Here is a 26,402-nt window from a genome sequence, read left to right as displayed (position 1 = left end):
CCCTAAATATCAGATAATTGGAAGCAAATTGCAAATTTAAAGTTACTTTTGAAAAATATTCACTTTTTAAGGAATGAAAAAATTGACGGTACTATGCAGCTACCTCGTACATAAAAAAAAAAAAAAACGGGAGAAGAAAAAAGTTTGAAAAAGATGGAGATTAGTTAAAAGTCAGCTATTTTTTTAATGGAGAAGTCAATTTGTTATTGTATTTGACTTTTCTATCAGAAAAGTCGCCGACTTTCAACTGATCTCCAACTTTTTCAAACTTTTTTCTTCTTCTCTAAAGTTGTATTTTGTTTTTGAGATACGAGTATCGTCAAAATACGCCTTATAATTAAAAAAACGACACCATAATAAGAAAAATTAACACACACAATTAAAAGCACTATTTTCCTTGCGTTTTAATGATTACTCTGTCTGCTTATATAAAATTGGCCTTTTTCCATCCTTGTAAAATACCCAGTGGGATTTTGTTCGTTAAAAAAAAAAAAAAAAAAAGCTTCTGGTGGATTTTTGCCTGCCCCCACCGTGAGCTACTAAATTTCTGCAGGATATTTCTATCTCGGTTTTTTACAGTATTAATTTCACACTCAGTTTACTGAAGGATAGGTGGCAGAAATGTTCTGAAATCATCACTAGTGGGTACCCCTTTATGACGTCAAAAATAAAAAAAGAATGACCCATAAGTTGGAGAAATTATGACCACGGAATCGTGTGGAAGAATAAGCCCAGTCACCAAAATAAGAGTTCTTTAAAATGTATTATGATCTCTTTAAACACTATACTTACTGATATTCACTTTATAAAATTTATTTTCTAGTTTTCGTCTCATGGTTATGCATTTTAGGCTAAAGAGAAAAGGACAAATGGCAAAATTACAATCATTTTATTTTGTGCTCAGATTCTAAATCTGCTCATTCCAGGGGCGGATCCAGGACGCACTTCTGGGGGGGGGGGCAGTGGGTTGTAATACTGCTACTTTAAGAGCCCAAAACTCTGGGATATGTTTTATTTATATATAAAATAAAAGAGATTCCTCTTCTGGAGGGCGATCGCCCCCTGGATCCACCACTGGCTCGTTCTCATGTATCGTTATAATGGATATATAATTATATACTACATAAATCTCATGCGACGGAAGTGTATTTGATTGGTAATAATGGGTTTCAGTGAAACTTTATTTTATACTTTTATGACAAAATAAAGATCTTCGTATATAGTGATCGGTGTTTTGTTTTGTTTGATCTGGCAATACTAGCTCATTTAGCAAATATATTTGGGTGGTTATTTTTCGTACGCATTAATTGTTGAGTTGCTGTGCCTTTGAAGTTGTGCTGAAAGAATTAAATTAATTGTATTTGCAAACAGGAAGTAAGAAGGTCGAGCAATGGGAAACAAATCGTCATTATTGTTGAGAGAAGAGGAAATTTCTGAAATTCAAAATGAAACTGGATGTAAGTTTATTGAAACTGTAATGTTGCGTGACAAGAGTGATAGGGTATGACAGAATAGGATCAAGGATGACTAACCTTTCACTGGAATTGCGATAGTAATAAACATTAATTATTTTGGAATACTACAACAAATGTAATTTATATTTTAATTTAGTCAGTACTAAGTTGCTCTGATATATTTGAACTAATAGGTAATAATATTCCATGATAACCTTGAAATGTTAGGCAATTACCTGTTACATAATTTTACTTATGGCCTTGTAGCAAGGATGTATGTATTGTACTGAAATGGTTATAAATTTTCATTATATGAAATAGTTTGATGCAAAGTTTCGGTTGCTAAATTTGGAAGAAAAATGTTAAAAAGTAATCGTTGCATTGTTTTATGCATGTCTGGAAATGGACAGTATGACGTATATTATTAGCCGTTGTCCTACAGCATAGGTCTTAAGATGTTAAGGCTTAGATTAGGGGGTTAAGTGCGGTAGAGTAGGTCCAAAAGTATGATAAGTACGTAAAGTTTACAGGAAAGACATGGTGAATCGGTTTTATTTTGTGAAATACATAGAAACTAAAGAAGTTTGTGTTATTTTGATATGCTAATCATTCGTCTTGTTCGTACTATTTTAAGTGGAAGTATGCCGACATAGACATTAGGATGCAATGAGGCAATTACTTGCCCCTATTGACATGTTGCAGTTCAACGTAGCATTTCGGTTTTCATTTTATAACGTAATGTTGGTGAGAAATAGGAGTTATTATAGCTTAGCTCACTAACCTCTGCCGCGATTGACGCCAGCGAAGAATTTTATCTAACTTGTTGGGTCAAATCGGGGAAGGTTCTAGAACACAGGACCCCCTATATAAGTTAGGAGCTAGATTAGTTCCTTTCTGTATCAGAGTTCAATATTTAATTAACATAGTATTGCCGAGAGAGCGTTAGAGAGTGAAGGCGGGTTAGAGCCCCGCAGGGCACGTTGTTTTCTGCCTTTATTGCAGCTAAATGGGAAGGGGGACCTGTGTTCTAGAACCTTACCGGTCAATCGCGGCAAGAGATTTATGAGCTAAGCTATACTACTTCAGTTACTTCACTATACCATGCTATTCTATTAGTTACTTCAATAGTATCTGTCCGTGTGCGTGAGTTTTTCGGGGTTCTCCTGTTTCCTCCCACTTTATTCATTCCACCATTTTCATCACTCATCATTACTCATCACCGTCTCCTTTAGCCTAACCGGCATAAACGTGGGACGTAAAACTCAAAGACTTCATTTATTTTTTTCAATAGTATCTGTCTTGGAGGAAATTCTTCGTTGGCGTCACTCGCGGCAGAGATTCGTGAGCTAAGCTCTATATTTTGTGAATAAGCACAGATTATTGAAATTTAGCACTAAATGAAGAAAATGTAGAAAGGCATCGAAAATAAAGGCATATATTCCGAAGTTGGGCGTCCGCTTTCATCAAGTTTTTTCACTGTTATCTCCTTTCCACACTTTCTGCAATTTGTTATTAGGTTCATTAATCCGTGCTCTTCACGAACTTTTAAAAGATTTTGCTCGTTATCAATGTATTCCTTCACAAATGTTAAAACTGCTAGTTCACTGCCCTTGTACATTCGCCATGTTGGTAACATAAATGCTAGTTTCTTTCCCACAATGCAACTGTTCGGTTACCTTGCGCCAAGTAGTTCCCTCCGCTCGCCATATAGTCCCATGTTTATAACCGCTTATATATAACAAATAAACAGATTTTTCGAGACTCATATATTATCAAGGACACAAACGATCAAATTATCCATATATTTCCTGTAAATTTTAAAAATTTTGCTGGAAACGGACGCCCAACTTTGGAATTTAACCCAAAATAAAGAAATGGAGGCGCAGTTACATGTTCAAATGTGTTTAAGGTATGAAGAAAGCAGTGAGCACATCGAAGGTCAAGTCTTCTACCACAAGTGAATCACTTGTCCGTAATTTCCTGAATACAGTACTGTATCGGAATTTTATTAAGTGTAAAATATTTATTTCGAAATTGGTCGTCCGCCTGGTGTTCGACAAAGAAGTGTAATAGAGCTACGAAATTTTAAAAATCATCAATTTAAAAGGAGTGTGATACAGTAGTGTAGGGTAGAGTAGAATAAGGTAGGGATACGTAGGGTAGAGTAAGGTCATGTTAGCTTAGGGTTAAGTAAGTTTGGTCCCATTTTGTTAAAGTTAGTAGACTATAATTTCTCGTCTCTGCATAAGGATACCAACTAGAGCATCTTCGAACACGTGCAGCCATGTTCAGACTGCAGGTGCTCGTTAATTTCGCGCAATCCAATCATTCGGTAACCTTGCGCGAGTAGTCCCTCCGCTTGCAAAATAGTTACATGTTTATAGGAGCTTATATAAAATTGCATTTATTACGAAGTTAATCGTCCGCCCGGTTTTGGACAAAACGCGTAATTACGCCCGCTACGAAAATTTAAAAATAATCAGATTTTAGGATCGCTTTAAAAGGGTATAATAGAGTAGGGTATGATTGGGAAAAAGCTTAGGGAGGTTTGGACCCATTCTGTAAATTTAGTAGTGAGTGATTTCTCCCCTCTGCATACGGATACCAACTGGAGCGTCTCTATACAACTGCAGCCTAGTTCAGAATATAAATGCTCCTTACTTTCCCACAATCAAACCATGCGGTAACCTTGCGCGTAGTAGTTCCCTCTGCTTGCCAAATAGTTCCATGTTTATAACCGCTTATGAAGAAAAATAAAAATCGATGTCCTTACATATTATCAAGCACAGAAATGAGCAAATTATCGATTTCCTTCCGATACAGTTTAAAAATTTGCTAGAAACGGACAACAAACTTTGAAACTTAACCCAACTGAAGGGCTAAATAACCGCAGTGCACGTGTTAAGAAAGAAATTAACCTAACGTAACTTAGTTTTTTAGCGACATCTTAGTTTATGCGCATACGCACCAGTGCTGACGCGCCTGATCCCGACGGGTTTACACACTCGCTTTTGCACGAGACCCTGGCTACGCTTCTGCTCGGACTGTTGGATAGCATTCGGGCTTTTTTTTAAGGACTAGTTGGTTTGTGGATTTTACACTAGTTTTTATGGCATATTTACACAAAACTGTGAAGAAGCCCTACGGTAAATGTGCAACGAGGAAATCTCGAGAAACGGTTACTAAAGTAGTGACATTGAATTTCCTAATACATTACAAAATTTTCACGTTTTTAAGCCTGCAAATACTGAACCTACTTTCCTGCGCGTAATGCCTTTTTTTTCTTCTTTTTAAACCAGTATTTTGAGCTTCAATTAACTCAAAACTGAACCAGTATTGTGAGTTGGCGGGAACCTTACTATAAAATGATAAGTCTATAACTAGGGGAATTTTTCTTTAAAATAGGTTAAAAAACAGATTCTGACATCTTAACTGTACTAGCTCTTTTACATGCTCCCTCACAGTCAAGGATACACAAAACACTCCCTCATTTATCTCAGGGTGCTAGAAGTTTGCATCCATCTAAACAGGCATAGGATCGTAGGGGTCATTCGATACTGGTCTTCACGAAATTCCACATATACCAATACAATGCAAAGAGTAGCATTGCGTTGTAATTTTTTCACAAAGCTCGCTTTGATAATGATTCAGCTGCACCGGGAATCAGGTATGCACCAATCGGTTCCTTGCAAGAAATTACGTAGGAGTGTCAAAAAAAAAAAGAAGAAGAAGAAGAAGAAAAGTAAGCCAGGTTTAACCCTCTCGGTCGTAAATTTCACAGTTTTCTTGTGACATTTGACAGAATGTTCGCACATCATTTCATACTTAGAGACATAGTTCAAGCTTAGCGAAAGGCATTTCCGACTTCAGCAGTTACTTGTAGTTACTATCTGTGTTGCAAAAGTTAGTCGTATTGGGTCGATTCCTATACTTGGAACAAGGAAAGGAACGAATTGTTATTTCTATGAACATGTGTGTTCCGTTGCTACGTAGTGAATAATCCACCGTAACGATAAGGACATTTTTTTTAAGAATATAACAAAAGGGGGGAAGAAAATAAAATAAAGAAGAGTACTTATTTCAGATTATAATTTATTTATTTATTTTTTAAAGTGATAAACTCAGGAGGTTTCAGGTTTCTTTATTAAATGATGTTAGAATAATAGCGAAATAACTTTTTCCGGTACTTACCTTGTTTTCTGCTGAGGTGTTTCTCACACGCGACCGTTACTCCATAGTACAATATTGGACGAAAAACAAAATTATGTATGGTAATCCAGTTTTTTTTAAGCATCTCAATCAGTAAACAACCAAAGTAAAATATTCAATGTAGAATGTGTTACCATTTTGCAGACTGCAAAGGCTTTGCATTGCTCTACACAGCGAGTATATAGGCTTATTGAAGCGTTTTGTTTATAAATTAAATGCAATTTTATACTCTTTTCTCACAACTTTCTAATTTTGGCTATCAGTATCTTTTGCTTTAGACTCGTAAAGTTATTCATGATTAACTTGCATGAATCGTATGTGAATCAGCATGAATTGTACTTGAATATAATTAATTTCAAGTTACCTGCACCCAGTATGACAAAAATAATAGCAAAATGTGTAAGACATTTTAGTAATAAGGTGTTTCTAATCAAACTTAAAAAAAAAAAAAAAAATCATTATTTTCATATTAAGAAATAGCTGAAATGCTCTTAGCACAGGAAGAATATGTTTATGGCAATATTTGAAATTATATTTAAGCTTCCTCTTCCAGCTCCGTTGGTATGCATATTTGTAACGAATTAATAAAAACCCAGTTTGACTTAAATCCCCAAAATGTATTTTAAATGTTGCAGCCGTTAATGTCTGAAAAAAAAAAAAAATCCCAACCCCTTTTAGGAAACTCATTTCAAAGTATAGGACTAATGATAAACACTTAGGTCAGTCCGTGTTAACTATGTTTAAAAATTCATTTTAAACAGTTGAACTGTTTTTGGTGCCGCCAATGATATTGTATATCGAGTTTCATCTTCCTAACTTGAGAGGATCGTGACACACTCAGTTTCCGACTCTGTTTAGGTTCCCCTTACCCCTTAGGATACCAATTTTAATGAAAATGACAATAAAAACTGGCTCGAGTCAAGTACTGTGTTCAAATATTTATTTCGAAACAGTTCAGCTGTTTAGCCATGGTGAGAGAGAATGGTGATGTTATTTTCATGTATCAAGAAAAACATTATAAAAATTGTCCTCTCCCAAATCTTCCTAATGTTGAAAAACTCGTAAGATAATCTATCTATTACGAAGGGTACCATACGCACCGATTAATCGGGATTGTCCCGATTTTCTTTTTTAAAGAATAATCCTTTTGTCTCGATTTTTTATTACATGTATATAATCTTTATAATTTACGTTAGCACAGTGGTTAATTTAAATTGCTTGGTAAACAAATTTTCAACTCTAAATACTAGCCTACAGAAATTAATTTAGGATATGTTATACACCTGCCACCTCTTGACAGAAGCAGTAGAGACTCCTTTAAATATATGCACATTACTCAGAGTTTGAAAAAAACCAACCCACCTGGGCCCATGTGGGTTTTTTCGGGTTTAATTGGGTTTTATCGAAATATTTCAATGTCTTTGGGGTAAAAATGTTAAAATGATTTACATTTCAAGAATGCCATTGTCACAACTTGCAACAATTTTCTATTCACTGCTGTTTTGCAATAATGGCAGCCATTTTGAAATTTTATATTGGATAGCCGAAAACATCTATACAGCAAATTTAGAATGTCTTTTGCTTCTAGCCTCAAAATTTCAACTTAAAAAGTCCGAAAATTGCACCCTATAGCATGGATACCCGCTAATTTGAATAATGGCTGCCATTTGAAAATTTTATGCCGCCAAATTATATACAGCTAATCTAATCTCTTGCTTCTACTTTGAAAATTTTAACTTAAAAGACCGAAAACTGCCCTTTGTAGCGTGGATATCCGCTATTTTGAAAAAAAGAAAGAAAGAAAGGGCTCCATTTTGTAATTTTACGTTGGTATGCCGAAAAAATCTATGCAGAAAATTTAGAGCGTCTCCAGCTTGTATCCTGAAATTTAAAAGACCAACAGTTGAACACTATGTGGTACAGGCACACAAACGAACAAATGTAGATCAAGTGTAGCCTGTGACGTTCACCAAATATGAATACCAAATAGCTATATTAATTTAAGACATAATTCATCAAAATGTCATAAATGAAATTAAATATCTTTCAGCGTAAAATAAATAGTTTTATTGTTGAAGTATTCACTTCCGATGCCTTGTGGGTTCAATTGCGGGAATTTATCGAACACTTCTTTCACGACGGGTTTTCCTTGAAAATTCAGCTTGCTTTACTGTACATCGAAACTTCCATTAATACTGAAGTTTAATTCAGCGCTTAAAATAATAAGCGTTACGTAGTCTTTGGTGTTCCGAGCATTAAGCTTCTTAATTTTGATAAGAATTTTTACGCTATTGCTGGTGTTGATTCTACAGGATGCTTATTTGAAGGGTAGTAACAAATGACTGAACTGAACTGTTGGAAAACCAAATTTTACTGAATGCTTTTGTTACCGTGAAAGGTAAGAAATAATACTAATTATTTTCTTGTTTCAGTTACACCTAATCAGATCGAACGATTGTACAGCCGGTTCACAAGTTTAGATCGTGGAGACTGTGGTTCATTGAGTCGAGAGGACTTTCTGCGTATTCCAGAGTTGGCCATCAATCCTTTGGGTGACAGGATAGTACACGCTTTTTTCCAAGATAGCTCCGACGACAGAGTGAATTTCCGCCAGTTTATGCGTGTCTTGGCACATTTTCGCCCCATCAAGAAGAACAGAGAAAACACGCTGAATTCTCGTGACGAAAAGCTAAAATGTAAGTAAACCTTTCGCCTACGAGTTTATTCATACTTGGTTAGCTTTAAAGAATATAATTGTAATTATAGGATTACATGTAATAATCAGTTTTTTAAATAGCAAATAGTCGTCTGTAGCCTTACAAAAGATAACCTTAAGTGGATCGTAACTTAGTGTTGCTCTTCTGTTTAAAAGAGTGAAGAGTGAACTTATTTTTATCAGTTGTAGTTTTTTTCTATTTGTGCATATTTAAATAGTTACTATTCCATCTATAAATATGTATGTGTATAATTCCATCTTTAGACTTTCAATCCGGTTAGTTTTCCGTTTCTTGTTATTTCTGGAAATCCAGAGATGTGACAGTTGATCCTCTGTACCTTTTCCTCTATTACTAGAATATTCAATGAGAAAAAGCGGAAAGGCTATTATTCACCGCAAAATATGTGTAGCGGAATTTTCTTGTATATGCCATAGGTAGCGCCTTCGGAAGATACAACTTCCTTCATCAGCCTGTGGTAGACTTCAAAAAGGATTAAAAAAAAAAAAAAAAAAAAAGGATGGTTAAAAGGTTAGGATATGTAAAAAAGAAATCTGTCAAACATTAAAATACACGGAAATAGAAACTCACTGACGTTGTATACTGCTGTTCTTGCTTTCCAAATGGTGAAAGTATGTAGTGAAAAGATTACTCCAAATAATATTTATTTCTCCTCTATCCAGGTTAAATGAGGGCCTATCCATGGTGGAAAGACTACAAGGAGAATGCAATGCGGTGCTAACTTCTTGTCGCTTTGGCGCATGATGTCATCTTGGTCGCAGACGTGGCCAACGAGACAGATGAGCTTTTAACAAGCGCTTGCTTGCTGGTATCTCACACGCAAACTTCTCTTGTATTTGTAGTAATCTTCAACGAAGTGAAAATTTTAGTACAAACAGTAATTATATAAACGTAATGTAATCAATGATTAAGCTAAGTGAATTCAAAGGAAGGTATTTACCAGGGTTGGCTGGTTTAAACCAACTGTTTTTTTTTTTTTTCAAAAAAACCAACTGGTTTACCCTCCCTCCCCCCCAAAAAAAAAAAAAAAACGAAAAATGCTTTAAATCCTGTGAACTTAGTGGTGACGTTTCCACATATCAAACCATCCGCATTACGTTTATCTATTTTTCACCTTTTAATCAAGAGGTCCCGTGTTCAATTCTCGGTCGAACCACAACCCGTCTTTCAAGTGTAAACCAAGTAGCGGTTCAAGGTGTCCCTTTAAGCGAAAGTCTTCTCCGTAATTACCTTGGTATTTCATAAGGATGTTAAGCCTAAGCATACGAAATGAAACCAAATATTTCTACTTGAAAGAATGCCTGTTGTTTTATAAAGAAGCCAAGCTTGCCTCTTATTGATAGAAATTGACAAAATTGATCAACTGCCTACGTAGCTTCCAACATCAACTTGGATTTGACTTTGTTTTAATTTTATTGGATGATATCTACATACCAAATTTGTAATTTAATACCTCAGTTTTAGCGTACTGAATATGATATGTTGACCTTAAAATTTTGCATACAAATGCAGTTAAAGTAATAACAGAATTTTCCCAATGGCTAAGGCGGGAGTTTCCCGATTTATATATAATTCTGTATAATGTTTTTACTTGTGTAACTGTTTATTTTTTTGTCCTTCTGAAATGACTCTTGACAATTATATTAACAAGTAGGCCTATGTAAAGATCAGTACGACGTATTTTTATCAGGAGTCCTTCGTGAGTGAGTCGGCAATCGCATTTGTGACCAATTAGTCCCGGTTTCGTGTCCAAATGAACAGTTTCTCTTGGATGTAAGTCGAGAAGCGGTTTGGATTCCGCTTTAAGCTTATGTGACCTCTTCCAGCATAACCTTGTTGCATAATAACACCAAGGCGAAACAAACTAATTTATGACCATATCTAATATAAATACATAGAGTAAATTATTTAAACCAAAAAAGCCTGTTTTTTTATTTTTTTCAATGAAAATCATGGTTTTTGCCAACCCTGATATTTACAATAGCAAAAGAAACATCAGTTCATATTAAGCAACTTTGAAGCTTGAATAAGCCAATATTGCTCACTACATTTTTTGCTTTTCCTTTCTTTTCTTTTTTTTAACATCTGAAGGAATACACTCGAGTATGTATAGGCCTGAATAGTCTATAACACAGTGTGTCGTTAATGCATTTTATTATTATATATTTATGTATGCCCAAGTATATTTTCGTAACATTGATCGGTTTCGATTTACTGTTACTATTATTTTGCTTGAAAGAGAATGCTTGACTGATGATCCCATATAAATTTTGAGAATATCTCAGGGGAGAATTCATGGTTTTCGTACACAGAGATGCACGTACGTATATTTTCCTTCTTTTTTTTAAAAAAAAAAAAAAAAAAAGAGGTTGCTCTCACGTAAGTTTCATCTCAGGGGAGGTTAAAAATTTCATTGAGCAGGGACGCACGTATTTAATATTTTAAACATCGTTTTTATTTTTGATTTATAAAAAAAGTCTTATTTGAAATCGCTGATGGTTTATTTATAGAATTTGTATTTGAAGAAAAGGTTTGGTGAAATTGACAGTTTTCTGTATATTAGTGTCAAAATTTACGCACTAACAAATTTTATTATTAAACACTTGTACAAAATAGAATGTTACATATACTATCGTGTTCTAAAAATATATAGAGATAAATATGTATATACAACGCATCTCAAACAAAGAAATTGCAACAACATGACTATTTCAAGCAAGAAACAAAGTACTAGGCGTAGGTGAAGACGATGTAGGAGTGTTATAGCTAGACTAGAAAACATATAAACCATAAAATTGCATAATTTTCTTCATTTTCTGGATAAGTTTTCTCTTTTCTGTCCCGTGGACTAACGAAGAGAGACAATAAATGCAAGTGAATGATTATGTGAAATTTGGTGGAATGAGAATGTGGGAGTACCCCGAGAAACTCATGGACACGATGTTGTCCACCACAAACTCACTTGACCGAGAAGCAAACCAGTCCCCTTGCACCAGAGGTGAGCGTTCTGCCACTGAGCCACGGTGCTTCCTTGATTGTTCGAGAATCTACCATATATTTAAATTTACTGCAGTCATTCTTAATTTTGTAATTCTGGAAGGACCCCCTAAATATGTATATATTATTATCCAAAGTTATGATTAAAATCAACAAAAATTTCAAAATCTGAATGTAAAAATGTCCCGACAATGTCGCTCTGACATGGTAGGTGGATACTTTATTCTCTTGATCTAATACATTGTTTTGTATCGTGGTAACCGTTAATCGTTATTACGAACCTTCCATACGTTAGTTAATTTGAAGTGCAACGTCCCGTTTCAGCACCGAGGCTACAGGGAATGCAGACCTCCAGAATGAAATGATGGGATCTGAACTACTTTAACGCGTTCAATGCTCTCCATATGCGTGACTCGAGGAGGTAAGCCCACTAGATCATCGTACCTCCCTTCTCGAGTTACATGCCTGCCTCTGTGGGGAAAATTTTGTCACAATATCTTTTGTAGAAGGAAATGATAGAAATTATCACCTCTGTCGCTCCCCCTCCCTCATAATTTCGAATCCGGGTCTTACCTCGAAGTTCGTTTTTTTTAAATCGTACTATTAGATTTTTGTATGCAGAATCAACACAAGCTATTATAGCCCTATATACTACTATTACATATTATTAATACTGAAAAGAAACTACATAATGAAATCGTGTTTATAGAATTTCATTTGACATTGCATTTATTTATTATTTTTATGTAAAACTTACCATATTTTATTTTTATTTTGTCCTGTCGCCTGCAAGCTAAAATCCATTTCTGGAGACATTGACCCCTTTTATGTTAGTTCCTTTAGTTTTTCTGTAATAATTACTACAGCCGTACACTGCACACTTAGGCATTCTCGATATCATTTAACAGAACAAAGTAACAAAGAATTTCCACTAGTCACTTAGAGCCGCGCCTTTTCCCGTTACCCCTTGCAACCCAGATGATGTCACAGTCACGACAGCGCTCCAGGCGACATGCGCAAGCAACCACCTTGTACTCTTTCCACCATGGGCCTATCTTTGTGAATATAATATGATTCTTTAATTTTTCGTTCCGTTGCTGTTTTTGCTTTTTCAATTGAACGTGATTCCACGATATAATGGTTACAATCTCTAAGATGTGTTGCTAAACCGGATAACTGTTGCGTATTCCGAGATTTCGAGGCACGAACGTGCTCAGTTATTCTAGTACAAATGTTCCTTTCTGTTTGACCTATATACACTTTATCACACTGACATTTCACTCGATAGACGCCACTGCTTTGTAAAGGGTCAGTAAGAAATGCTTTAAAATTGGTTGTGTGTTTATCTATAGATAGTAGTATTTATGTAGTCTATAGATAAATTACTTTTTCTCATTGAATATAATCACCGCTCGCAATATTGTGATACTAGAATATTGTTTGTGATTCAAATGAAGTTGAAACAAAGGAATTCCGAAACGAGGGTGAAAAATGAATTACTTATCAAAAATCAGAAAACTAGATTGTACTTCGAAGAAAAGGTACACTACAGTTGTTCCGCGAAGTACTTCATCATATAGAACGGGAGTGATTAAGAAGAAAAGTTATTAGAAAATTATTTAGCGAAGCTTATAGTCTACCTTTTTTTCTAGTGTGTGGGACTATGATTTCTCTGTTTTTATAGTGAGTAATTCATACATGTAAAATTAAAGCCACTGCCAATTTAAATTCATGTTTCCATTTGGAGTTCCTGTTTTACTACCTTCCTGGAAGCTGGAGAAACATGTTTGAGGCGTAATATTCCAGTCTGCTATTATTCCGGAAATAGCTGTGAACAAGGATTTGGTGTAATTCTTTGTTAGTGTCTTTTACAGCTGAGACAATTTTAAAAAAAGCAGTTGAATGGTTGAGCTATTTATGCAGCGTGATTGCATTTTAAATTCAGAGTAACTTACGTTTAGATACTCCTGTTGTCTCAGATCTAAAAGAGGAAATATTGTTACCTGTGTGATGCATTGTGAAGTATTATTTTTTAATGTATTTGATTTTCCCGAACACAAGAGGAAATAACATGAATTAAACAGCGGTCCAAGAAATAATCCGGAAAATAGAACATGAATAAGCAAACAGCATTTCCGAAATGTAATAGAAAAATAATACCCCATGACGCACCAAATAGATAACAATATTTGCTTTTTTGTAAATTTAGTGCGTTAAAATACATGCATTGGTGTAGAGAAAATGTTTGTTAATGAAGTAGTTGGGACAAGAAAGTTGATTGTATTTATATCTTTCAGTTGCATTTAAAATGTACGACTTGGATGATGATGGTAGAATTTCGAGGGATGAACTCCTGGCTATTCTTCACATGATGGTGGGAGCAAATATAAGGTAAAGTTTATTTAGATTATTCTTTTTATTGATTTATTTTTCAAATTTCATGAGAGAACATTGAGATCTTAAAATACGTATTAAAAGTCATATGCGTGGAGATAATAGCAATGGAGGTTAACAGAGGAAATTGTAAATTCATTTACTTCAGTATACTTGTGTATGCCCTGTGCAGCCAATTCATAAGAAAGGATTAGTCTGATGTAATCGTTTTCAAACGGTGCTTCCGGCACACAGGTGTACCACAAACGAATCAATGTGCCGGTAGAAAGCATATTGAAACTAATTAGTGATGCAGATTTTTATTACAACGAAATTACTTTCCATTTTCTGAAATAAATACTTTCTGTTACTTAATTGTACTTCTTTTGTACAGTATGGTGTTTATTAAGGTCAAAAACACAAAATAACATGGCATTAGCTAACTAACTTACTCTATGGCGTGTATGGAACCCGAAGGTTAAATGCCGTATTCAAAAAGGCTCTCCACTGACTTTAGTCTTTAACTAGCTGCGTCCAGTTTCTACTTTGTATTCCTATTTCTGCTAGATCTATCTTAATGATGTCCTGCGCATGGATCTTTCCAGTTAAAATTTCATAAACGTTCCTACTTTTTTTTTTTTTTTCAATCTGGCTGTATGACCTGCCCACCTGGGCCTCCTAGTCTTTATGACCTGAACAATATTAGCCCTTAACGACTTTTGTTACTATTTGGCTACACATTTTTTGATCTTGCTTATTGCGTTTGAAGAGTATTATTTTCAGGTGTTGTTTGTTGTGGTTATTTGTATACATACTTTCCGCGATGGTAGAGCAGCTATTGCCCCCTGGTGACAACTCTGGTGAATTTTACGCGGGAAGTAGTCTGTGGATATGTTGTTTTGCAAGCAGTGCCGGAAGCGGACAGAAAAGGTAGTGAACCGTTAAGGGTTAGAAAAGAATCATAAAGTATGCAGTTCCGAGTTAAGTTCCCATTCTGCGTGAGGATATTATTTTCAAATTCTTTATCTACATCCTTCCCTCAAATAAGCGACCTTATTTCCAGCTATACAGCACAATAGGCATAATTGGGATTGTCATTGGCATTAGCTGTGGAGAAAAAAAAATGTGTGCCGTAAGATTTTAAATTATTCAAAAACTAAGAGAGATTAAAAAGTTTGTTCAGTACTTAATTCAGTTAAATTTCCAGTGTGTATAGTTCTTAAACTAAAATAGATATTCCAACTCTGTAATCATAGTATCAATACAGTTCTGGCACAATTGGTCTGCTAAAGAAAAAAAATAACCTGTAAATTAAATAACAGGTATATGATGCAAGAAATGCAAGAAACCTACATGAACTATACATACAGCGGACACATTACACACACACAAAATATATGGAGACATTTTGAAAATATATTACAGTTTATGGTGGAAGTATCTGGTGTCAGTCCAGAAACGCTTAGCCCAAGTGATCATATTTGAAATTTGAATACTTTACAATGGTTCGAATTCCACCTTAAACCGTAGTTACACCTCATAACTTCGATGCTGAAAGGAACGTTAAACTTCTATACAGTCAACCTCTGGTATGGTGTGGGGAAGTCTCTGATTTGAGCCTAGACCATGTGCGTTTGTGGTGGACAACATCAAGTCCATCGATTTTCTCAGGCTTCTTCCACATTACAATCTCACGTCTCCCTTAGTCTAAAGGAAATGATTGTAGAACGTTAATTGATTTTTAATCCAACCCAAACTACCATATTGTTAAGCATTTCAGCGTGTGTGACCTTCCAATAGCTTTCTTCATGTTTCAATTGGTGATCTAAGAAGTCTCAGATCCCTACCCTTAAGTGTGTGTGTATTAAAAGTGTTATGCAACAAGATTACAAGTTAGTACAAGCACTATTTTCTACTACTGGATATAATTACTGTGTGTCTGAATGTGTTTGTCAAAAATGTTCTTTGGGCAATTTTTTGTAATAGAACCCTGTGAATTTCCATGCCTTGCCTAATAATATATACACACTTTGCTTTTTTTTAGAAGAAACAATTTGCACAAATTTTGACACGAGCACGTGTTATGATCCTAGATACGGTTTCTGTCTGTGGTGAAGTGCTAAGACTTGGTTAAAAGGCACGAGTAGTGGTACGGATTCCACTCTAAGCTGTAAATTCTATCTCATATAGTCAATGTTGGAAAACAATCAAATAGAATTAGTGGAATGATAATGTGGAAGAAATCAGTTAATTGGGAATTGTTTTTGAAAAATCACTCCCGAACTGTAATATAACGGAAATTTATACTACAGCTTTGTTAAATTTCTTTCTATGTTAGATAACTCAATGGTCACCTTTGGTGAGACGGGTCCTTAGATTGATTTAAGATCATGCGAGCTTATGTGTACGTGCTTTCTCGGAAAACTTCAACAATCTTCAATTCGTAGATTCCTTCACCATTCGCTTATATTTCATCCATCCCTTTCATTTCAGTCACTCCTAAATAGTGTAAAAAATGTTTTAAAACAACCTTTGATTGCAGATTTTTTTATTATATAGTGCTCTCCAACTTACGAAACTCTTATTTTAGAGCTTTGACGTACTGAATTACTAGGGGCAGGAGTTTTTCGCAAGTTGCGTACTCGCGAAAGTTCTCCTACAAAGCCGAGAGTTGGTTTTCCAACGAATTATGTCAGATTGAGTAAGGAAATAGGTATTTTGAAGTCGCGGCAAAATGCGATAACTGACATTTTGAGCGAAATGTGCCGCAAAACGTGACAAATTGCGAATTTTTAAAAACGTCAATTTTAGTTGTTAACATACAGAAATAAAAAGTACAATTTTTCAAAGGGGTGAAAAATTTAAACTTAAATAACTTGTGCCTGTCGGCAATATGGCTTCCAATAACGAATACTGACTATGATAAGATTTTTTTTAAATGCAGCTTGGTAATCAATGATAGAATGCTACAAATGAAAGAAGAAAATGTTGAAACTTGCAACATGCTGCACTTTTCATCAGAATAATAATTTGCAGACGAGATTTACTAGAAGATATGCACTAATGTATTGTATATATGCGTTTTTACATGTATATTTGTTTTCGGTGTGTAACTAATACAATGTGTGGTGTTTTGTGATGGTTGATACATTCCTATCAGGTCCTTTTTTCTGCTCCTCAAGAATTTTCCACTCCTTGAGGAATTTCAAGAATTTCCCAAGAAGTGTTTCTATTCACCCCACTAATTAAAAATCATAACAATAACCCAGTAAAGTTAAATTTTTATTAAAAATAATTTACAAAAGGAAAACTTTTACTATGAACGTCAGTAAATGAAACAACAAACTACAAAATCGGCATATGTTCAAATGCAACAAATATGAAAATGTCATACTTACCAAGAAAGTTTAAGGAGCGCTAAAATACCGTGTAAGATTTCAGTAACACATTAATGCTACTGCCGTCTACCTCAGTGTTCCCAACTCAGTAAAACATTTTGTCTGCCCTGGACACTTTAGCCGTATAAGACTATGTTCAGAAATTTCAGTTTTCTTGATTAATTTATCGTCCAGATAAGTCCAAAACTAATCTGGGAGTTTTGTTTCTATTCACCCCCATGTTTCTATTCACCCCATTTGACGGTACTTATTTTGGGCTTACATTAGAATTTGTATAATTTATATTAGAGTTTGAAAAATAATTTACTTAGGGACAAAATGAGAAATTTTATATCTCAAAATGCGACAAAATACGAAATTTTAAATTTCAAAATGCGACAAAATACGAAATTTTAATTTCAAATGCGAAATATTTAATTTCAAATTGCGAAAAACTCCTGCCCCTATGAATTACTACAGTGAAACGTGTCGATGTTGGCCATCATCGGTTCCATTGAAAAGCGGCCAACTTAGACAGGTGGTCAACTTACAGAAAATAAGTGTGATTGGTGTATTTTAAAGATAGGATTCCTAGTATTACTTGATTGTAAAATTTTAATAAGCAAAGGCAGCGTTGCTACTTTTAAATAATGTACATAAAGGAATCATAACAATGTACAATACTAGAAAAAAGTACTACAGTATGTTTAATATATGTACCTTTATCTTCCTGGTCTGGTACACTTAGTTATTCGGATTGAAAGCGCAATAACACAAACAACCATATAATAAAAACATATTCACGCAGTTTATTGAAATTAATATTGGAACATACTGAGTTATTTAGATTGAAAACAGGGGCTGCAGTGGTTCAGTGGTAGAGCGTTCACTTCTGGTGCATTGGGTCTCTGGTTCGATCCCAGCTCACATCAAGTGAACTTTGTGGTGGACAGATACCGTGTACGTGGAGTTCCTTGGGGTTCTCCCGTTTCCTCCCACTTTCATCATTCCACCATTTTACTCATTTCTCATTATCACCGTCTCCTTTAGCCTACCCGGGATAAACGTGGGACGTAAAGATTTCACTTAAGATTGAAAACAAGAAAAGCAAAATTATAAATTGAACAATTTATGTGCAGTTTATATGTCTTTCTTTCGATAGTGACAAATATTTTCTGTAGATACCTTTCGAAAAAATAACAAATCACTTATTATACAAATTTATTCATCGTGGTTCATTCTAAACGCACTTATTTTATTCTTTTTAGCACATATACGCGTTCTAATTTTGTAGTTAACTACTTCTTGTTAATGAGCTGCAAGTGTTTCCTCGGAGCAAAATATGTTTTAAAAAATCTTATGGGAATTCATATCTCCAAACTTCCGCTACCTTTCGACAAGCCGTCAGGTGCCAATAGTTGACAATTGAAATGGTTAGCTTTAACCTTGAGAATTTTCCGGAATTACTAAAGCTCCCCACTGATGAAAGGGGCTGATATAACTAATGTTTTTTTTCCAAAACAGACAGTGTAAACAAATACGTATAACCATTTCCTGAATTCCTGTACGTGCTTTTTCATATTCACATCTTCCTTCAACAACCCTTTATGAGGGTAGTGTTCTGGCCATTGACCTCCAAGTATAAATCGTGCGAATCCATGTTTCTTTGTGTCCAGTCACAAATACAGAACATCTGCCTCTCATATGGGAATAAGAAAAATAACAAAACTGTATTTTGCGTGGCCAAGATACGCAGGTAAAATTACCATTATCATCATAGGGCAAACATTGCTTCAATGTGGCCAACTTCCAAGATAGACAGGTGGCCAGCTTACAGAGTAATAAGTAACGAATGTCTTATGGGAAAATGCAGGTTCAACACGAACCAGGCCAAGATAAGCAGGTGGCCAAGTTTACAGGTTTTACTGTATTAGGAAATAAACCTCCGGAGTTCCTTTGTTATACAAGATACGAAGTCAAATAGTTGTGAAATATATTTTACAATGTAGAAAATTTTACTGTTACTGGAATGACATGGAATCATTCTTAAATATATTCCATTTATTAATTCAATTTGTAGAGATAGCTACTGGTGTGAATATACTCCTAGACTCCCAGGAAAATCTTCGGAAGTTCATGAAGAGAATGATGTAGAAATTAGAAACTAAACATTAAGTGTGTGTTTCTATTTACTGCAAGTACTTACATAGGAAGGGTTTCAAGAAAGCAGTAATTTAAAATTAAACTTGACGTTTTTTTTTTTTTTTTTTTTTTTTTTTTTTTTTTTTTTTTTTTTTTTTTTTTTTTTTAAATCAGGGGTGGCTAAGTTTCATCGATTAATGTGAAGTTTTCTATGTTCAAATACTTCTCTTGAATCTGACTTGGACATTTTACATGGTTTGCCGGACGATACGCAAAATATCATGTGTAGTCTCTTCTGGTTCCATGGCTTTATTCATTGTGTAGAAAACTGCTCTGATTTTCCTCCGGTAGTTGTGTAATTCCTTCTGATAAAAGAAAGAAGTTTCGAATTGCACCAAACAAACTGCAAACTAGTTTGTTAAAGCACATATTTGAGATTTACAGATTGCTTCATAAGGAAAGCCAATGTCACGTTTTATATTCTGTCCGATTCAGATTTTGTTCCGTTTTTTAAGCTTTTTTTCTACAGAAGATAGAACTGTAAAGCTAAAAAGCATCTGTGGACATTATGAAATCTGTCATTATAAGGAATGTTGGGAAACACAGGAGTCTGCCGACTAATATATATAGCGCTGGATGTTTTGTATTATATTTCTATGTAACAATCAGCATAATAAACTCTTACTCCGCTCTTTGTAAAAATAGCCTTGAAAACAATCGTAACAGCTTAAATTTCTTCTACGGTAAAATCTCTAAACTGAATCACTAATAGGATCCACAGTCATTTATAGTGACCCCATTGAAGAACAATCAACCTGCGATTTGTAAGTTTTAATATCAGTTTCATAGATTCTACGTTTTGAAACAATGCCACTTACATCAGGTAGTCGAAGGAGTAATGAGCCTTTTGCGTACGAGATGGCGTTAGTGTCCCAAATCTCAAGGTATATGCGTCGTAGCGGGTCAGGTCTAACATTGATACTTCACAATTGAAGCTAGTATATATGCAAAAAGTGTTGGAAGTCGCACAATCAAGCGTAAGGTATTAACGCCGTGAAGATGAATTAACTTTCCGCAAAAGTGCGCTACATTTTACATTTTTTTTTTCAATAAATGATGCTCAGGCCCAAGAAGAAATTTGTACTGTTTATGGGCAAAATAAGTTACCAAAAGCAACAGGCAGAAGATGGTTTAATCCCTTTCATTCTGAAGATTTTGATGTCCAAGATGCTCCCCGCAGTGGTGACAAGTCACAGCAAAAGTGGAGGATATTGTCAAAAATATAGCAAGAGTGGCAGTCATGATATCTCCAATGATCTATACTTACATCACTAAACAATGTTAAATCATTTGGAGAAAGATAGCAACAAAAAGAAGATCGACTTTGGGTAGCCACGTGATCTGACTCAAACATTTACTCGATCGAATTGCTGTCTGTGAATCTCTACTGAAACGCAACGAACTCGAGCCATTTGTGAAGGTTTTGATTACAACTGATGAAAAGTGGATAAATAACGATAACAATGTACGAAAAAGATTGTGGTCGAAGCGGGAAGAAGCTCCACACTCTGTATCAGACCACAAGGATGACCAGGAAGGTTATGCCATGGTTTTGGTGTGATTGGAAAGTCATCATACATCACGAGCTTCTACCACCGTGCAGAACTATAGACCTGTACTGTTTAGTGTGAATGCACCTGGCAATTCAAAAGAAACGGCCATAACTGGTTAACAGAAAGGATGTATATAGCATGCCGACAATGTCCGACCCACAGAAATCAATATAAAAATTGAGAGAACTTGGTTGGAATGTTTTATTGCATCCACCGTATATAGCCTGTGGCCTGTGAAAGCCACGTGTCACAACTTTTTGACCAAAAACCACAGAAGTTCTATAAGCGACGGGATTGTACTGTTACCGCAGAAATAGCAGAAGCTCATCTATCAAAATGATGCATATAGTTCCATAATGATATTTTCACGTCCTAATAAATTATTTTCAATTTTGACCTTTTTAGACAGCGAGAGAATTTATACCGTGCTATTGTTTTAAGACCTTGCTCCTGTTAGTATAATCATTTTCTCTTCTAAGTTGTAGATTATTTTGAAGTTCTTTTGCACCATCAAGTCTATATGAGTTATAAATCGAAAGCGTAATTTGTGATTCGAATCATAGTTCCCATTGGAAGTAGAACCGGGGTTTCGCACACCATAGGCTGGAAAGTTACACCTTGGGTCACAAGGAAGCCTCGCTGTATAATGAAACATCTCCAAGTTTATTGTCTTTGATACTCACAAGGAGAAAAGAAAGCAGATTTACAAAAGACTTCGTAAATTGCAAGAAATTTTACAAATAATCTTGATGCTGAAATCTATTGTACTCTGTAACATAAGGTGATTTAAGTTTACACATTTTTCCTATCAGTGATCAAAGTAATTCGCGATCTTGGAATTCATTCATTTTAAAGGAGCGAAGTCGGTGATTTTTTTTTAACGAAACATCATCATAGCCATCGTCGTAATTATTATTATAAATGCTTTTTATTATGATTTTTTTTATTTTGTATCAAGGAATACAACATTATGTAACACGATGTTACCCCGAGAGCCATTCCATGTCAAATCAATACACGGTTTCGGATTGATCGTTACAGTTGCAGTTACATTTGATTGTTCTGTCATCAGTGTGTCGAATAAGCGAAAAGCTGAAGTTAAGTTGTCAGGGTGTCTATCGGTCACGAAAGTCATGAAAAAGTCTCGAAATTAGAAAACGGTCATGAAAGTCAAGAAAAAGTCACGAAATTTAGCTTTTAAGTCACGAATTTGTTTTATCTGTACAAATATAAGTACAGACTAGAAAATTTTATTTTATAAATCGTCAAAATTCATCACCAAAAATGTCTATAATTTGCTTTAGAAGCTACCAAATCGCAAGCAAAGCATGCTTCTATCGCATGCATGAAAATTCGGCCTAATTCGCACCCAAATTCGCTCTTGAGAGTGGTACGAAATGTTATGGTTTTGTAAAGAATAGGTCATGAAAAAGTCACGAAATTTCATTTTGGAATTCTAGTAGACACCCTGGTCGTGAACCTCTTTCAAAATTGAAGGCTCTCAGTACACTCAAAATTTACAAAAAAATGCGTGACATTTTTTTTTTTTCGATTGGCATTTGGTTGACAAAGGACCTAGGACGTTGGTTAAGGTCTTTTTATATCTTATGATAGATTTTCTTTAAAATTTCTTTTAAGGGCTATATTTTGAATAATTTTAAAAATGTAGTGTGTATCTTACTCGGATTGTTACAAATATACTGTGTATCCAAAATTTTATTTTGGGTTAAGCATAGGATCATTTGTTCCAAGAGTTTTGACTTCCGAACATGGAAAAGTCGCGTTAATTCAGGTTCTTCATTAATAAAATAAAAAAACGAAAGAAATAAGGATGTAGTAAAATCTAATTAACAAAGCGCAATGTCAAAAAAAAAAAAAAAAATGGCCAAGTTTCTGTCTATATTTGGAAGTTCTTGCTATTGCTTACAAACTACAATTCAGCTTTTTTTGGTTGTCAATACATCTTTGCAAGGCAACGGTAGTCGGTGGGGTCTCAGCGTTTGCTTTACAAAGTACATCTACTGCACGAATTCAGAGGATATGCAAAAGATAGTGATGGGCCAGCTGAATAGAAAAAACGTTACTTTTACTTGATTTTTCCCCAGACACCCTGCCACTCTTAGTTTGTCGTCTTAACTGGTAAGTATCTGTTCAAATGAAGTCTGGCAATACGCAAAAACGGTATATGGATAAAAAAAGTAATGCCAGCGTTGTTATAATTAGTCACCTTCCGCCATACATGTGGAAAGCGTATACCGCCAGCGGGTCAGTCTTGGACTTGTCCTACAGGAACCGCCATATGGCACGGATGATGGCTCCTCTTCTAACGCAGTGCTTCTCGCGAAGTGGCTCCTTCATTTTGTTGAAAATGTCGTCTCCAAAACATAATACTGGTCCCGCATGCCACTTCAATCTTGATCCACGCATATTGTTCGCCTTTACAAAACATATCATGGTGCTTCTACTTTTCTCCTCTTCTTCACGACACTCTTGCTTAGCACTGAATAACATACAGTTGTTACCTCTCGCGACACTTCGTGTCATATTCCTTTGTCAGCTACAGAACTGCTGTAATGCTGAGACGTGCCGCTCTGACGTGGGAACTGTTGCTACTACTTTCTATCCGGCGTATCTACTTTGACAAAAAGTTTGGGAGTATCTGAAGCTGCAAGAATGAACGCGTGAAATTTCTGTCCCAGAAATTGTTTGTGCTTTTTTAAAGCAATCTTGTAGGAATGTGGCTGTCTCTGTGAACTCTTCGTGACAGAAAAATGTATAATGCATTCAGTAAAGCTTGGCACTGCCCAGTAAAAAAGCTGCCGGAGTGAAGAATTGTTTATGATATGGATGCTGCAGAGTTGCCTGGGCTGCCAGCCTTTTAACTGTGCCACCAACCTCATTACTAGCCCCTTTTCTATGAGTGTTGCAGCAGAAAGCCATTCAGCCTTCTTGCCAAAACAGCTTTATGTAAATATAAGTTTTAAAAAGTTAGTTTTGTTCCATCACTGACCACTAGGTCTATCAGAATAGTATATCTTCTTTCGTTTTAGACTGGTTTCTCAAGAACAGAAGTTTCTGCTGGAAGAAGTGGACAGCCGTAATATTTATTGTTCACGAGAAACTCCAAATTTACAACATAACTGACATGCTATGTTTTTGTTTCCCCTTTGTAGTATACTGGTACTACAAACAAAAGCGACGTCAGCTTTAATTCCCTTAGGGCTGAGAGGGGCAATGGAAGTATTTGGGAGGCAAATACATGTATTGGGGCAGAGGTAATCACCAGGGGGTGCCCGGCCCCTTACCCCCTTGTAGTGTCGTCATTGATAAATGGATTAATAGTGACTTGTTCATTGATCCAATGATAGTTTTGCGCCTCAACTTGTGCAACAAAATTATTATTTTCATCTATTTACAAGAGCCTATTAAAGCAATTTTCAGCTTCACATTTGGAACTGGAAACTCGTGTAACTAATGATCCCATGCTGATTCCAAAATAAAATTCGGAGATATATTCGTAACAGTCGAAATACTTTCTTCTATTTTTTTTTTCAAAATATGGCTTTTTGAGAAAATCAAATTCAAAATTTTGAATTTCGCGAAAAAATGAAAACATTATACCAAAGTGTTATATACCATCTGAAATCTCTTCTTCGTAAGCTTTTAAAATAACACCTTAACTAGCAACCTAGATTATTTAGGCAGCCGCGAACGTCAATCGAATGAATGTCACTCATGCAACTTCTGGTAAATTTTGAAGGGGCATGTATCAGTTCAGTATCAATCTTAAATATCAGGGTTTGTCATTTTGCAGTTGTACAAAGAACTGTATGAAATTTCATTAAAATCTGGCAAGGTAAGGTAAAGTTGTGTTGATTTAAGAAGTGCCTCCGAACAAAATTCTAAATATAATTTTAGGTGAAACTTCTGTTACTGTATTACCCAATAATTTCAAAAGGAACGTAGGGTCACGGTGGTCAGTTCTCACCTCTAGTGTGAGGGGTCCGTGGTGCGATCCCCTGCCCCGTGGGTTTTGTTTTCCCTTTCCTCCCACATTCTCATTACACCAATTATGTTATTTACTTTCATTAATCATCCATCTCCTTCAGCCTAAAAGAAACAACCGTGGGTTCTAAAACTAGAAATTCCATTTCATTTCAAAAGGAGCGAAAAGTTCTCTAAATGATCCACGCTTTTCCACTTTGTAGTTATTGGATAAGTAAAATGTTACATATATAGAATTTCGTTGGCCTGAAATCGTATTGAAGATTGTACTCCGTCCAGCACGAAATTCGAAAGTTCGGAACAAAAATGTAATATATATATATATCCTATAAATATCTCTTGTCTGAAATTGATTTGAAAGGAAATTGAACACTTATAGGTGTGTTTCCTAAATTATTCTTAATTGTTTTCCTTTGCAGTGAAGAGCAGCTGACGAGTATTGCAGAGAGAACTATAATGGAAGCGGATCAAGATGGAGATCAGATGATATCTTTTGAAGAATTTTGCAAGGCTCTAGAAAGAACAGATGTAGAACAGAAAATGTCCATACGGTTTCTCAACTAAATTGTGAAAAATGAAAGGACTGCTTTCAAAACGCGAAACATTCCTTATGAACTATTAAAGTGCATTTATATTGTTTGATATTTGGTAGAGTCAGAATGTTAAGATTTTTAATATAAGAGTTCTTTGAAACTGATTTATAGTATGGTATGTATATAGTTACTAAAAGAAATCGGTATTTATTTCGCACAGCGTTTGCGTGGGAGCTAACATCTACTTTCGTAATGAATGCCATTAATGGAGTTTTCTATAATTTACAACAGGAAAGAAAGCACTCATTAACTAGTGGAGTACATATTGACTGGGTCATTAAAATGTCCTTGTATAATTAAGATACTTGTACGGAAAAGGTTGTAAACAAAATTTCATATTTTTATTGAACATATTGTAGATTGTTATGTATATAAGAGTTTATATGACAGTTATAAGTAATGTATATAACATTATATGGGTAATTTTTGATGTAAGATTATGTACTTATGCATTTATTAGAGTCGGTTTGTTCAAGTAGAGTGTAATATATATGTATGAATATTTTTCTAAATAAAGTTGTGTAGTATTTAATTTGGAAATCTTATTGAATGAAATTGAAGGTGGAGGTTAGTAGGATGTAATCCATTCATTCATTGCTATTACGATTTCAAATTCAGAATTCTTGCCCTTCTTTATCCTTGACTTTCGCACACTTTTTACCATTACTATATGACAAAAGGGCCTGCTACAGCCTAACTCACCTGTGCCCTCGAAAAATATGTCAACTATACTTCGGCCCCACCCCCGCCGCCTTTTTGCGGAGAAAATCTTCCCTTTGCTTTGGAAGGGGGGGGGGAGTGAATGACCTCGGCTGTGTTGCCAATGTGTCATTCAGTCGTTTGGTTTTGGCGAGTGAAGATCGTAAGCTATTTAGAATGACTAACAAGACAGTGCATAGCGAAG

General features: G+C 35.2%; 1 protein-coding gene across 1 annotated transcript; it reads left to right on the top strand.

Annotated features, from left to right (window-relative positions):
• Positions 1–1,266: 1,266 nt before the first annotated feature.
• On the top strand, positions 1,267–26,030 carry elm (calcineurin like EF-hand protein 1 elm). The gene is made up of 4 exons (XM_081730477.1): positions 1,267–1,457; positions 8,096–8,359; positions 13,693–13,786; positions 25,325–26,030. The coding sequence occupies exons 1-4, from the start codon at positions 1,391–1,393 to the stop codon at positions 25,467–25,469; spliced, it is 570 nt and encodes a 189-aa protein (XP_081586603.1). The 5' UTR covers positions 1,267–1,390; the 3' UTR covers positions 25,470–26,030.
• The last annotated feature ends 372 nt before the right edge of the window (positions 26,031–26,402 follow it).

Source organism: Thermobia domestica, chromosome 11 (genome assembly GCF_964235325.1).
Source record: "Thermobia domestica chromosome 11, izTheDome1.hap1.1, whole genome shotgun sequence".
In the NCBI taxonomy this organism is placed as follows: Eukaryota; Metazoa; Arthropoda; class Insecta; order Zygentoma; family Lepismatidae; genus Thermobia; species Thermobia domestica.
This window is presented reverse-complemented; position numbering and strand designations above follow the sequence as displayed.

Bases quoted from the DNA above. Each gene is read 5' to 3' on its own strand.
- elm (XM_081730477.1), top strand. From the start codon at position 1,391: ATGGGAAACAAATCGTCATTATTGTTGAGAGAAGAGGAAATTTCTGAA. The intron at 1,458-8,095 runs GTAAGTTTATTG...TTCTTGTTTCAG, and splicing joins AATTCAAAATGAAACTGGAT to TTACACCTAATCAGATCGAA. The intron at 8,360-13,692 runs GTAAGTAAACCT...TATATCTTTCAG, and splicing joins TCGTGACGAAAAGCTAAAAT to TTGCATTTAAAATGTACGAC.